Source organism: Carlito syrichta, unplaced genomic scaffold, assembly GCF_000164805.1.
Source record: "Carlito syrichta isolate Samal-C Ts95f unplaced genomic scaffold, Tarsius_syrichta-2.0.1 Scaffold309472, whole genome shotgun sequence".
In the NCBI taxonomy this organism is placed as follows: domain Eukaryota; kingdom Metazoa; phylum Chordata; class Mammalia; order Primates; family Tarsiidae; genus Carlito; species Carlito syrichta.
The window spans coordinates 496,847-511,572 of NW_007253568.1; the positions used below are offsets into that span (position 1 = coordinate 496,847).

The 14,726-nt window shown below is 36.4% G+C and overlaps 1 protein-coding gene across 4 annotated transcripts in view; it reads right to left on the bottom strand.

Annotated features, from left to right (window-relative positions):
- Nucleotides 1-14,726, bottom strand: part of TRIM36 (tripartite motif containing 36) — a 42,919-nt gene that overhangs the window by 18,090 nt on the left and 10,103 nt on the right. Inside the window, exons 2-4 of one of the 4 annotated variants that reach the window (XM_021717211.1) lie at nt 12,283-12,517; nt 7,683-7,712; nt 2,675-3,000 (exon numbers count right to left, since the gene is read on the bottom strand). In XM_021717211.1, coding sequence (XP_021572886.1) covers nt 2,675-3,000; nt 7,683-7,712; nt 12,283-12,517 — 591 coding nt within the window. Of the gene's footprint in view, nt 1-2,674; nt 3,001-7,682; nt 7,713-12,282; nt 12,518-14,587; nt 14,721-14,726 lie in introns of those variants that run through there. The other 3 variants (XM_008067297.2, XM_008067296.2, XM_021717212.1) reach the window with 3 other exon arrangements.

Genomic DNA, 14,726 nt, shown 5'->3' on the forward strand with positions numbered 1-14,726 from the left:
CCCTCGTTCCAATTTACTTTCTGAATAAACTACATTTTCCAATCTAACTTCTGTGCAATTCATCTCATTTTTCACATGGCACCGGATCACAAACAGACCCCCAGTCAGGTCTGACCTAACATTTAAAGGCCCTGCTGGAATTTTGACCTAACATTTTTGGAGGTCCCAGCAAGATCTGCCATACTCTCTCTCTCTTTTCCAACCCAAGTCTCTCTATGGAAAGAGACAAGGTGCTTGTTGGCTCTCTTTTCTCTGCTACTCACTCTTACTCTTATCACCTATGATGAGCTACATAGAATGAACCCCTCCTTGTTGCCTCAGCCTTGTCTAGTAGGAAACTACATTATCACTGTCTCTCTAGGGTGGGGTAAGAAACAAAAGTGGATTCAGGAACCTCACCTACCCTATACCCTCTTCCTGAGCTGCCTGCAGAACAGAAACTTGAAGACAAGCTGCGTGGATATTCACATATGGATTAAGGAATTCACTGGTACAAAAGTAAAAACTTCCTGGACTCCTGCAGTGGGTGTCAAGCCCACTAGGACAGAACCCATCACTATGGCAGCCATCATGTGACTGGCCTACTCATCTGCCTAGTGTCCATTGCTTGACCTCAGTACCTGTGCTTACCTGTCCCTTTGTGATGACATGAAAATAACCACCACCCAACTACCTTAATGACCTACCCCTATTTAAAGGGAAGGTTTAAAAGCATTCAACCTCAAGCAACCATTTGCCATTGTTTTGTTATGCACAAGCCAGCCCATGTGTTCTTTGAGCTATAGCCACCATGTTTTCAAAAGCTTTGGACCCCTCCCCTATCTTGGAGAGGTGAATCTCCTCACTCTCTCTCCAATTTACTTTCTGAATAAGCTATATTTTCCAGTCTTAATAAAAATAAAAATAAAAACATCCTTCAATTAGTATTGAAAAAAATAAAATAACTGTTCTCATTTGGAAGTAAGGGGGAATTTAAATTAGTATGCTAATAAATCAAAAAGATGTTAATTATTCCAATAGATTGGATCTTAAGCAGCTATAATTTGTCTGATAACTTACAGACATTTAAAACAACAACAAAATAGTCCAATATGGTAAGTCCTAATACCAGTATATAGGTTCAGGAGGAAAACTGGAAAAAAATGTCAAGTTTTTCAACAAGTTCAAGTCCCTACATTTCCAAAGCTATTACATTTTTTAAAAATACAAAGTTTGGCTTTATGCAAGAAATGACCAAAGGAACTCAAAGTTATAGGCAAATATTCTGTAAAATAAGGGACACTCTTTTAGAATTTTACTATATTGAATAATACTAACCACTTGAAGGAAAAAAATCATTTTACTCAATATAGCCTATTCATATATATTTGGTTCTCTCTTATTGATCTTTTGCTATATTTGTAAATAGAAAATATAAAACTGCAATTTCTATTCAAAATTTCATGAAATGCCCAATAAAAATCATTTAACAATCATAGGTTTTTTCATAGATTTAATTAATCATTTAAGGAGTTATTAAAACACCAGGCTGAAGGCAAACTTTTTTTTTTAGACTGGAAAATATAGTTTATTTAAAAGGTAAATTGGAAAGAGAGAGAGAGAAAAGGAAGAGATACACCTCCCCAAGGTAAGGGAGGGGTCCAAAGCCAGGAACATGGCGACAGTCATAGCTCAAAGAGCACATGGCCACACCAGAGTCTAGCAAGGCAATGGCCAAAGGCAAACATTTCTAAAAAGCTATGGCCTTGAACATTTAAAATGAGATGAGGAACATAAAGAGAATCAACAGCCAATTGATAAATCTATTACCAGACTGACAGTGTGAGAAAAACCATTCAAAACATGGAAGCATAGATTCTGTTTGTTTTAAACTACTAGTCCTACACTATTTAACATGATGAAAGAAATAGTTCATACTTTTGAGAAAACTTGAGTTTTTTTCTACTACAAAAGGCTCTATGCTTCAAAATGCAATAGATTTCCATACTTACATGTTACTAAATTGCAAGGAATAACTTTAAAAAATAAACTATAGCCTATTATTATAATTAAAATTAAATTATAACTAAACAATATTTTTAAATAAACTATAGCTTTTTATCTATATAAATCAGAAAGAGGTAAACATATTTTTAAAAATCATTGTTTTTCAGACACACAGCAGGACAAATAAAAATACATAAACTTCTTTTGAGCATTATTAAAAGATATTACTCAAATTCTACCTAAGATATTATATCACATGCTTCAATAGTACAATTTTATTTATAGTACGATTTTAGCTAATTAAAAACATCAAAAAAAAAATCTCCTAGTCAAACTTCTAGGTAATTATGGGTTTATCACACTACAGCACAAAAACTTTCTAACTTCAACCATTTCAATCTTAGAGAGCATACCTGAGATCACATAACCTTTCCTCTATTACAGTGATCATTATGAACATTCATTTATTGTATCGTATCACACTGGATTGTAATAGAATAAATGACAATATTGCCTTCTAAGCTGTAGGGACTGTTTAGCCTCCATACTAAATAACCAACAAATAGGCCTTAAACTCTTATAACTGCTTTTAAAGTTATTTCCTTTCTATCTTCATCTAGACCCATAATAGTTTATTTATTTCATAACATTAAATGTAATAGTCCAACTTAAAAAATACTTTACTTACCTTGGGTCTAAAATTAGTAGTTGGGCCTACATACTCATGTTGAGCTTTTACTGTACCCCATGGATGATAGATTTTAAAGCATTCATTGCAGTAGCTGGCACTACAGTCCATGCAGCTTTTTGTGGATTCTTGAGGTGGTGGTTTACAAAGGTCACACATAATGGCTGTGGCCGCCCTAGCTGCCTGCCGATATCTTTCAACAATAGTTTCCAAAGTGAAATTTCGAAACAGACCATTGATTCCTCGCTCTCCGAGATCCACATCATGTTTACAGCCAGGACAAGGAAAAGTCGTTGTCCTAGGGGTCAATGAATTGCGCTTCCAGCCTGTATAATTAGTGTAAGTCTTTTATTAGTTACATCAGTAGACAAATGATTTGAATGAAGAAAAGAGGAATCATATTTTTAAAAGATATATATCTATAAATATATCACTAAAATAATGCACAAAGTGGCTCCATTTGAATTAATTCAATGCTGAAAATGCTTTATTTTTATTTATTTATTTTTTTAGATAGGAGTCTCGCTCTGTCACCCAGGTTGGAATGCAGTGGGATGCTCAAGGCTAACGCAGCCTCGACCTGCTAGGCTCATGTAGTTCTTCTGCCTCAGTCTTCCAAGTCGCTGGAACTACAGGCATGCCCACCATACCCAGTTAATTTTTGGATTTATTGTAGAGACGAGATCTCATCAAGTTGCCCAGGCTGGTCTCCAACCCGTGGGCTCAGACAATCCTCTTGCCTCCGCCTCCCAAAATGCTGGGATTATAGGCATGAGCCACTGAGTCCAGCTGAAAACACTTTTTTTTAAAACCGTCTTTCCTAAGTATACAAAAGACAAGCCCAAGTTATTAACTATTTAATAGTTACCAAATCAGAGAGAAAAGGAAAATATTCTGTATATAAATCATATAAAACCCATATTAAGTCAAACATAGATATAAAGATAAAATATACAATACTACATGGGGTTAAAATGTTTTGAAATCATACAATTAACATTCATAGTTACTTTTATACAGCATGCCCAAAGGCATTTAAGTGGACACAGCCTTAGCTGACAGACAGGAAATGAGTTGATACATGAAAGACCAGGGGTCCTGAACCCAGGACCCAGGTATAGGCTCCAAGCAGATCCATGAACTATTTGAAATTGCACATAAAATTTTCCATATATATCATATATATATTATATATGTTATTATATATATATATTATATTTTGGTTAAAAATCCATAGCTTTTATCAGATTCTCAAAGGAACATGGGACCACAAAATTTTTAAGAACCACTATAATAGAGGGTTCCCCACTGCAGTATTGTTTTATCCAGAAAAATTCAGTAGGCAAGATAATTAGTTAATTGAGTGCAATCTATGGAAGAGTGAAAAAATCATTCATAGAACTAGAATTTAGTGACTTTAAGAGGGACCAACCATTTAATATCTTCTTATGACCTGAAACAAAGAATCATTAGGATTACTTAATTCAGTAAGCCAAAAGTTACCTAATAAGTACTATAAATAATTTTACGTATATATAATACAATAAATGTCCTTAAAACACCACATTTTTGTTCAGTTTTATCATCCTGGCTTTAATAAATCATGAAACCAGGCATGACTGTCTCACAGGAATCTAGGGTTGCCCATTTACCATAGGTGCAAGCATGCCATATTCCCTTCTCTTACTCATGAATCTGTTCTTAAGAATGTGTAGACTTAGTTGCCTACAAAATAACTCCCTTAACATAAACCCGAATGTCTCAACTTACAGCTTTCTTTCATACTCCTGTGTATCCAGTACCAAAAATGAATGGTTAAACTAGTAAACCACATTAAGAAAAGGTCTTTAAATAGCTACATCAATATTGTCTTTTCTCATGACTATTATCACTCAAAAGAACATCTTTTTCATCTTTCTTTTTTTTGAGTTGGAGTCTCACTCTGTCACCCAGGCGTGCAGTGGCGCACTCAGGCCACCGCAGTCTCCACCTGCTGGGCTTAGGCGATCCTTCTACCCCAGCCTTCCAAGTATCTGGAACTACAGGCACGTGCTACCACACCCGGCTTTCAAAAGAATATCTTAAAAGATGTCTGGCATGTTATCAATGGAGGTAAAATTCAGCCATCAGCTCACAATATTACTTATTTGAAATGATCTGATAGCATGCTAAAATGGCACTGGGCCCCAGAAGCTACTTTTGTAACAAACATGCAGAATGGCCTGTTTGTTACATATCTTCATGTAATTATATTTTTAATCTTTTTATTTTTAAACATTAATGCATACAGAAAAAGTTACCCCATAAAAATGTGGAAGTCCTACCTATATTGTAAAATATATTGTAATAATTCTAAAAACATGCAATACAGTCCAAGATATTTCACACCACAGCAAGCATATAATGATATAAAGCAGCAAAGCCCCTTTTAAAATACATGCCAATGAAAATTTCATTTAGGGAAAAAACAAGCCAGACAAATCTGGAAGTGATACAGTGTAGTGGTCAAGTTTAAACAAATAGAAATTCACATTTAATTGCAGGCACATGTGAACTAGGTGATGGAAATTTAAATAAATGGATAATATCTCAATAATGTTAAAAATAATTTATTATTGGTTTCATGAGGGTTGTGATCAATTAAGAAATGGGGTAAACAAAATTAAGTCATGACAACAAAATCATACTTTAACATGTACACTGATAACACCCAGATTTTAGTCTTCAGAAATTTGGAAAACAGTATTATCCCTTTTCTGTATACCTCTGTTAACTTATTTTTATAGTCAAAAATAAGGTATGTAAAACATCACACCAAACTTCTTATCAGATATTAAATCAAGACAAGTAATTTTTCACATAATGTATTTAAATAGCTATCTTGGCTATTTTTTTAAAATAGTTTTTGAAAGCTTTCAACTATTCCTTAGGAATGTTAAAGAAATTTCATTTCTTCTGTCTTATACTTCTACCACTGTTTTCATTTTTTAAAAATAGACTATATGTTCAGAGCAATTAAAAAAAACAGGAGAGATCTAAGGCTATTCTGGGAAATAAACTTAATGGAAAAAAAATCAAAACAGTGGAACTAAGAACAAAATGTAGTAAGAGTCAACTTTCTACTTTCTATAGCTGTGCTATCAGATACAGTATCCATTAGCTACATGTGGTTGCCAGTTGCACAGTGCAGGACTGAACATTTCTCTTTTCACAGAAAGTTCATAGTACTGATCAATAGCATGATATAATGAAAAGGAAAAGTAATGGTGGCTTGGAAAAGTAAAGAAGTAATGTAGACCAAGCAGAATCATTTTATACATCAAACTGAAATTTGTGGGGTCAATAATACTTACAAATTATGTGAATACCACCACTTTGAGAATAAATTCTTTTCCCCACATATCTTTACTTCAAAGACAGATTAAAAAATAAACATACACCAAGTGGGGCGGTTCACACCTATAATCCCAGCACTTTGTGAGGCCAAGGCAGGAGGACTGCATGAACCCAGGAGTTTGAGACTAGCCTGAGCAATATAATGAGACCTCAGGTCTACAAAAAAAAAAAAAAAAATCAAAAAATTAGCCAGGTGTGGTGGTACACACGTATAGTCCCAGCTACTTGGAAAGCTGAGGAAGAAGGATCGCCTGAGCCCAGGAGGTCAAGGCTGCGGTGAGCCATGATCATACCACTGCACTCCAGCCTGGGCGACAGAGTGAGACCTCAACTCAAAAAAAACAAACACGTAAGCATAAGTTATAACACAATTTTAAAATATAAAACTCCAAAAAATTTTCAGGTTGGTTTACAGCAACCTAAACTGACTGACTGAAACCTAAAAACATCAGCTTTCAGTCACTTGTTTAACTATTTAAATAACAAAGAGAAAATAAAGTATTTCAAAATACATTCTGGCCACAACTTCCCCACTGCTACCCCCTGGCCAGTTCGTGGACGACCTCTCCCCATACTGGCCATTCCTGTTGGACTTTATGGTGCTTGGCAGTAGGCTGGTATCTCATGTTGCCAACTTATTGTTTATTTTGGCACATTCTGACTATCTGATGCCTCTGAGCTACATTCATCCTTTGAGTATTATATCACTATTCTTCAACCTGTATAAATTATTTTTCTCAGATACCCCCTAAATCAAACACGTAATAATTTTAATAAAGCAAACTGCTCCTCACCTCCTAATTACTAAATTTCAATACTTAAAATTCACACTCACAAAAGTCTATGGAGAAAATACTACATGTGGCTTCCAAAAGTGGCTATAAGATTTTAAAATCATGAAATGCAGGAGAGGAAGACAGAAAAGGGGTAAATTTGAGCCATTTATTATTCTCCCATGAAATAGAGGGTATCGCCAGCATTCCACACAAAAAAGTCAATAATCTTTAAAGGTCAACTGGAGTAAAAAATAAAATATTTTTAATAAGACAGGTGGTGGCCCATACAGAATCAAATATTTTAGAAAGCCTAAAACAGGAGTGTACGAACTCTGACATGAAATACTTTAAAACATTAACAACAAAAACTCCATATACACACAAGCAAGATTATGCTATTAATCTTAAATTAAACAAAAATTATCAATACCTTTATCAAATTTTTCAATACATAAGGAAGTATTAGCTTATTTAACCTCCTAAATGCAGCAGTATCAAGCTTTGTTCCAGTAAGTAAATTAAAGGATTGTTAAGATATCATATATTTAAAAAAAAACAAAAGGAGTAAGTTATTTTCTTCAAAAATATCTTGTCATGTATATTGACAAAATGCAAGCACCAATAATCAGTGTTCCCCACTTTAAAACATCAGAACGTGCTTGGAAATTTAATCCTGTTGACCTTTAAGTCATTTCAGTTCAATCTGTTCACTTTCTACAGAATTTTGAATACTTGACCACTGATGTTTGAGAACCTTATTGTGTATACAAGATTATTGAATTTAATTCTAACGCTATACTGCCTGCGGCCAACAAAAGCAATAAAACATTTTCTACCTCTCCACCCCAAAGATCTCCGTTGTGATGCTGTAAACAATGAACAGAAAGCTGGATTTAGAATTTAATTTCAAAGAGAAGATTCACAACTTGTTAACAAAAGATAAAGCAGTAACTGTGTTCTGCACATAGTACAATTACTGGATTAACAGTACAAATGTGTCTTTCCTGGTAGCCTGCAATATAAAACATTCATCAAGCTATTTTACTAGAATTCAGAATAAATCATTGTTGGCACAACGCTTAAGAGACTTATGCTTTATCCTATAGATTTATAAGTTTTAGCAACCATACTTCTGGTAACTGTTGGAAATACAAAGTAAAATCAAGCATCTTTTGTTTGACTTTTTATTGACCCAAAAATTGTTTTTAAAAAAATTCCAAAACTAAATAGATTTAGTTTGGACAACAGGAAACTACAAGGTGAGGGAAGAGCTTACATATATATGACCGAAAGTATACAGTCATATGGCTTTTTTTTTTTTTTTTTTGAGTTGGAGTCTCACTCTGTCACCCAGGCTGGAGTGCAGTGACACGCTCACGGTCACTGCAGCCTTGACCTGCTGGGCTCAAGCAGTCCTTCAGCCTCTTCCAAAGTAGCTAGAACAACAGGTATGCGCCACCATGCCCATCTAATTTTTTTATTTATTGTACAGAAGAGGTCTCACCAAATTGCCCAGGCTGGTCTCGAACCCATGGGCTCAAGCAATCCTCTCACCTCAGCCTCCCAAAGTGCTGGGATTATAGGCATGAGCCACCATGCCCAGCAGGCTTTTATTTTTATAAAATTTAATATGCTATTGTGTTTTACACACAAATCTTACTCTCCTTTCAAGCTACTCTTTTATTTTTTTTAATCTGTCAAATGTCTAATGCAACATTATCCAAAACATAAGAGCCAAAAGTATAATATATGTAATTTTAGATTTTCCAGTAGCCACATTAAAGAAACAAGTGAAATTAATTTTAATAACATGTTATTTAACCTACTATATCCAAAACATTGACATTTCAAAATGGAATCAATAGAATAATTATTAAAGACTATTTCACAGTATTTTTAAATTCTAAGTGTGTATTTTACACTTGCAGCACATCTCAGTTCAGATTAGTCACATTTCAAGCACTCAATAGCCATGTGAGGCTAGTGGCTACCATACTGGACAGTACAGGTCTAACTAATCACTTTATTAAGCCAGTGGCAAAACTAATTTTCAGAATTCTATTCCTCCTGCCTCAATTGCTCAGAACTGGGTTTCTGATTTCCTTCTCAAGTATGTCTAAATGATTTTTTAAAAAATTAAAAAGAAATCCGTCAGGAAAAAAAGGAACATTACTTACCCATGCATTTATTTTTTTAAAAACTATAAGCAAATGCCCAATAAATGGAGGGCAAGTAACATTTTATTTGTAAAACAGTGTCTTCTACTAGTTTAAGTTGGTGATCATGTGAAGTGCAATCCCAAAATGTGCATTCATCTGATTAAAAACCTCCAGAAATAACTACCATACTTGAAACAATCTCACTCTCTGGAGGACCCAACACATAACTTGCAATCTATGTGTTCTTGATAAAGAACATCTCTATGAAACTTTGTACAATGCTAGGCTATATGTGTCTTTAAAGAAAGAAGTTAGGTCTATCTTGTTCATCACTCTTCAGCATTTAGCCATATTTCGTAACCAGGGGACACTCAAATATTTGTTGAATGCATGAACACAACTGGTATTCAGTAAGGCATAGAAATTAAATGCTGGAGATCTGGAAAATAATTGAACAACTGGCCCAACCTACTACCCAAAACAGAAATGCCTTCTACAATATTTACAGACAGTAGTCACCCATCCATCTACTTTGTTTAAAACAAAGACTGCAAACACCAATGGCCTAAAAGCTGAATGGGTCAGAATCAAAGATATGTTTTGGCTGTCCTGCCCTATGTTGATTGGCATGATAATTTTAAATAATTTGAATTTTCAATGTTTTTTAAAAAGATTTCAATAAAAAACACTATCAAGTTTCTGTGAAAAACCAATAGATCTGACAACAGCTGGCATTCCCAACCCCACATGATAGTTCACTACTGCCAAGTGGCTACCGTACCTTTTAAAGGCAATCACTTTAGTCTTCACAATCCCCAGCCACTCCCCACCTCTCCAACAGGGAGGCCTATGTCAGGTGGCTGGTGACAATTGAGCACTGGTGGTTTTCCTATAAGTAGTTGAATTACTGAGAAAATGAAACATTGTCTCTATATCAAAGAAGTAAAATAAAAAAGAGTCCTGTATTTATTATGTCTGGGGCCTGCTTCATTAATGCACCTATTTGGTCCCTGCAACACCTAAATTTGAAACCTAATTTAAACACTTCTAGCAACAGGGATCTGATAGAATTAGGCAGTTCACTTCATTTCTAGACAACCGTAGATGAGTGTGTTTGTCTTCTTTTAATGCTAAGTAAAATCCGTCTTCCTGTTCTACCTTCACATTGATCTGGAATTTTTGCTAAAGACGACCATGCTTCCATCCATAAGACAACCATCATATTCTGTGGTCATCCTTTTTCCTCTCCTGTACAGTTCTTCACAGTAAAGTTTCTAAATTCTTCACCATTCTAGAATCCCCCCTCAGGACATAATTCAACTTTATAGGATTCATAGGGTACTTCCTAAAGAAGAGGGAGGAATCTCTCAGTAATTCCATTTCTGGCCTAGACAATGAAATATATGGTGGAACTGAACTCTTATTCTAAAAAAAAAAAAAAAGCCGCTATTACTGAACATAAGCCACTGTGGCATGTTCTTTGTATGAATCTTGTAGCAGAGGTTTGTTATTCAACAAATATTTAAGCACTCAGAGTACCATGGTAGGTAAAATTCCCAGAAACACAAAGTTAACTTTCATCTAGTATTTCACATGAATCATATATAAAAACTAACCAAATCTTAAGATTAAAAGCTCACATAAAATACAAGATTTCATTAAATACGTATGTGAGTGCAATCTAATTATAAGTAGAAATACTAGTACATAACTAAAATTCCATTTAATTGTTTGTATTAAGTATTAACATACAAAAAGTAAATTTTCCTTGGTCAATCAAGCAGTGGTCCCTATCTGGCCAATAAAGATCCACCAATAGAATATCAAATTTCATCCGGTAGGATTATTTCAAGTGATGCTCTCTTTCCCCTCTGAGAGTGCCAGATTGGTAGCGAGGAGGGAAACATAAAAGTAATGACCTCACAATGAGCATGACCCTCTCTGTCCTCATACTTACTCCCTGCACTCTCACAACCTGCCTGATCCTGCTCCCTTTTTGGTATATACAATTTCTATATGTGCAAAATAGCTTCCAAGTAATTCGTAACTGCCATTTAAAAAAAAAAAAAGTGTTTTTTTGCTTTTGTTTTTTGTGAGTTAGGGTCTCACTCTGTCACCCAGGCTGGAGTGCAATAGCCTGCTCACAGCTAACACAGCCTCAACCACCTTGGGCTCAGGTGTTCCTTCCGTCTCAGTCTCCTGAGTAGCTGGGACTACAGGAGGCATGCACCACCAAGACTAGGTAATTTTTTTTATTTTTTGTAGTGATAAAGTCCTTCTTTGTTGCCTAGGAGGGTCTCAAAATGCTGGCTTAAGCAATCCTCCTGCCTTTGGCCTCCCAAAGTGCTATGATTATAAGCATGAGCCACTACGCCTGACCAAAAAATGTTTTTAAAATAGCATAATATCACATTAAAACAATTATACTCTTTTCTACTCTCTGATGGAGTACATAAACATAAATATCACCCAAGGAGACCCAATATCACAGGATAGATCAAAAGAAGATAACATTTTCTAAAATGCAACTTAGAGAAAGAGTGGACAAAAGTATTAAACTTAAAGCCTAAAGGCCCAAATTGGACATGCCTAACATGAGACTGGTATTTCCACCACCTTGTTTTAGGACTTGGCCTTGAATTTCAGCATCCCCAGTGATTTCAACAATTTAATCATTGGCTATATGATAGGACATATGTGCTACACATCAAATTAGATCTTCTATACATTACTACAGAATTCTACATCTGTGCATGATGCTTAAAATCCTTGTTTTAAAAATAGATTTAAAAAGGATGAGGAAAATAAAATTCTCAGGTGGGATAAAATGATATAAAATAATTCCTCTAAAAAATTAATTAGGATTAGTCATTATGTAAACTTCTTTCTTAAATCTACAGTATTTATTAACTATTACTACATATGAATGTTTTCCTAGTTAGCAGTTCAGTAGTCCATTATCTTATTATGTCAAGGACATCACAGGGTCAAAACATCTCCTAAAATACAGACATGGTTAATAAGGAGTTTAACACAAAGTTGGTGTTCAAGAACCAATATCCACTTTAACTGAGTATCAAAAGACAGCAAGAGTTCATTTTGACATTTTTAATGGGTAGTAGAACCTTTTATAACTAGTTTTGATTTATTCACCCAGAAAAATTAACCCTCAAAATGACAAAATTCATTTTGCATCAACAGTAATCACTGAATATATACCTATAAGCTCCCCGCCAACCTGCTCCACCCCCATTCCCAGTCCAAAGTTCTACCATACCTGGTCTGTTAATTCTGTCAATTTTATCCATGCTAGGGGAGGAGAGCCGAAGTCGAGGACTGCCCTGATTGGAGTTGTCTGATCCCACATCATTGAATGAATCATCAAGAGCCAGTAAGAGTTCTTTTACACATTTATGACAGATACTATGTTGACAAGGGAGAATCAATGGGTGGGTAAACAGCTCCTTGCATGCTGGGCAAATGAGCTCTCTTTCGATATTCTTAATGGTAACCTTAAATTGAAGAGAAAAAAATCATAGTAAAGGCTCTTAATGGGTAAATACATTAACATTATTATACCTTTTGTACAAATACATGTTTACCTTCCCAAGAAAAATTAAGAAATTAAGTTTTATAAATCTAAAGTTCCTTTTCAACTATATAATTTGATATCATCAACTCCCCCTCAATATCCATAGCCTAGAACTAAAGGGAAATGAGATAGTAAAAGGGGGGGGAAAAACCTATCTATATATATTTATACATATGTATATATGGAAAAATTATATAACATATTAAGAGACCATAATATTTTATCAAAAAGAATAAAGTCATCATTCAAATCATGAACAATTCATTAATTAGGACTTCAGTGAAATCCTAAAAGTAGATTACTTTAATAAAAATTCTCAATACAGCTCTGTGAGTAAGACTATATCACTATTTAGTGAATTAACTCTGTGACTGGCGAAAAAATAAGAGCTGTTAAAAATGAAGTCAGTCAGTACATCTATGGAACTCTAGTTGAAATCTACTTATAAGCTGAATTATCAGCAATTGTCTACATTAAACATGACCATTTTTCATATACTGCAACTAGAATACTGCTAAAATGCATGAGGTTCATTCTGTATATCAAAGCAGCTATCTTAAAAGCACTTCATGAATATTAAATGAGTGTAGAGGACTCTTAAAAGTATGTAGAATGACCACTGTAAGTGCTCTCAATACTACTAGTGCTCTAAAATACTTCATTATTCTAAATGAGAAACATTTTCAACTCAACACAACAAAAAAAGGGTGATGATCTCACAGTCGTTTTCCCATCTATGTATTTTTTTTTCATATATCCCAAACTTCAAATGTATGAATTTTATAGTCAGCATCCTTGCAATTTTAACGACAGTCCAACATTAAAGTACTCATAACCTTGGGCAATCATTCCAACTACGAGAAATATACAGAAAATTAAAACTGAATTCACATGTTGTCATGGAATAAAAATGTATGCTCACCTATTCTCCCTAAAGCAGACACAAAGTACCTTAATAACCCCTGACAATTTAACAGCTTTAGAACCAACCTGCTGTATCACTGTCAGTGAGTCTGTCAATGCAGTGCCCCTTATTGCATGACTCAAATGTCTGATAAAAAGCCACATCACATCACAACGTTCATAAATTTGGAAATAAGATAATCACACCTCACAATTCACATCAAAGAATATAGATATTCACATCCTATATCATTTCACAAAGGGTTTGACACCTAATTCAAAGAAAAATATTGTCCTGGATGTTCAAAATTTAAAGTTTACCTCTCACGGGAGGAAGTCTAAAATCATTTCCATTTTTCTGGCACGTGAAGCAGTAACTTGGATATGGCTTTTTAATCACAATGGACACACAGCATTTTTTACCCAAAAGACAAATGAGTGTTTATCCTATATTCATAGAGGGGGAAACAATCTGATTAAGAGAAATGTGATGTGCTGGCTTCCTCAATTAAGCGGTTCCCAAGGGGATCGTGGAGAAACTTTGGAAGAAATGTACATCCTACCCCTTCAAACAAAAAAACACTTGCGCCCCGACAGCTGCAGGGCGCCGGCCCGCCCCCCTCGAGCAGGCAGAGGCGGGAGGAGCCTCAGCTGGAGGCGGCGAGACCCGCGGGGGTCCGAGCCGGACTCGAGCGCGGGCCCCCGGCGCTCCAGACAAAGGGCGGTCGCACACGCGCCCCGGCCCTCGGCCCGCACCCGGCTCCCCAAAGCAACCCATTCTACAGCCTGGGCCCCATTAACGAGCCCCGCCGGGATTCCCCAGTTGCTCAGGTGGGCAATCGCCGGATCTGCGCGCTCCTCAGGGCCCGGGGGACCCGAGTCCGGCCCTCTGGGGGGTTGAGAGGGAGCTCCCCGGGTTGCGGAACCTGGCACGGGGCGGGGAAGGCGAAGAGGAAGCGGGGCCACCCACGCCAGCCCTCACTTCTCGGGGAGAGGCTCCCTCCCGGCTCAGGGCGGAGGAAGGGGAAAGACCCGGGGCCCCGGCACGCCGCCGTAGAAGTGGGGGCGACGGTCCTCCCCCACTCACCAGTGAGTCTGAACCATCCCCCTCCATGGTGGCCTTCCGCCAGGTGTCATCAGCAGCAGGGTCCGAACAGGCAGGGCTGCCCCGGGCAGGGTCTGGTGGGCGGGTGCCTGCGGCGGTCGTGGAGCCTGGGCTCGAAGCT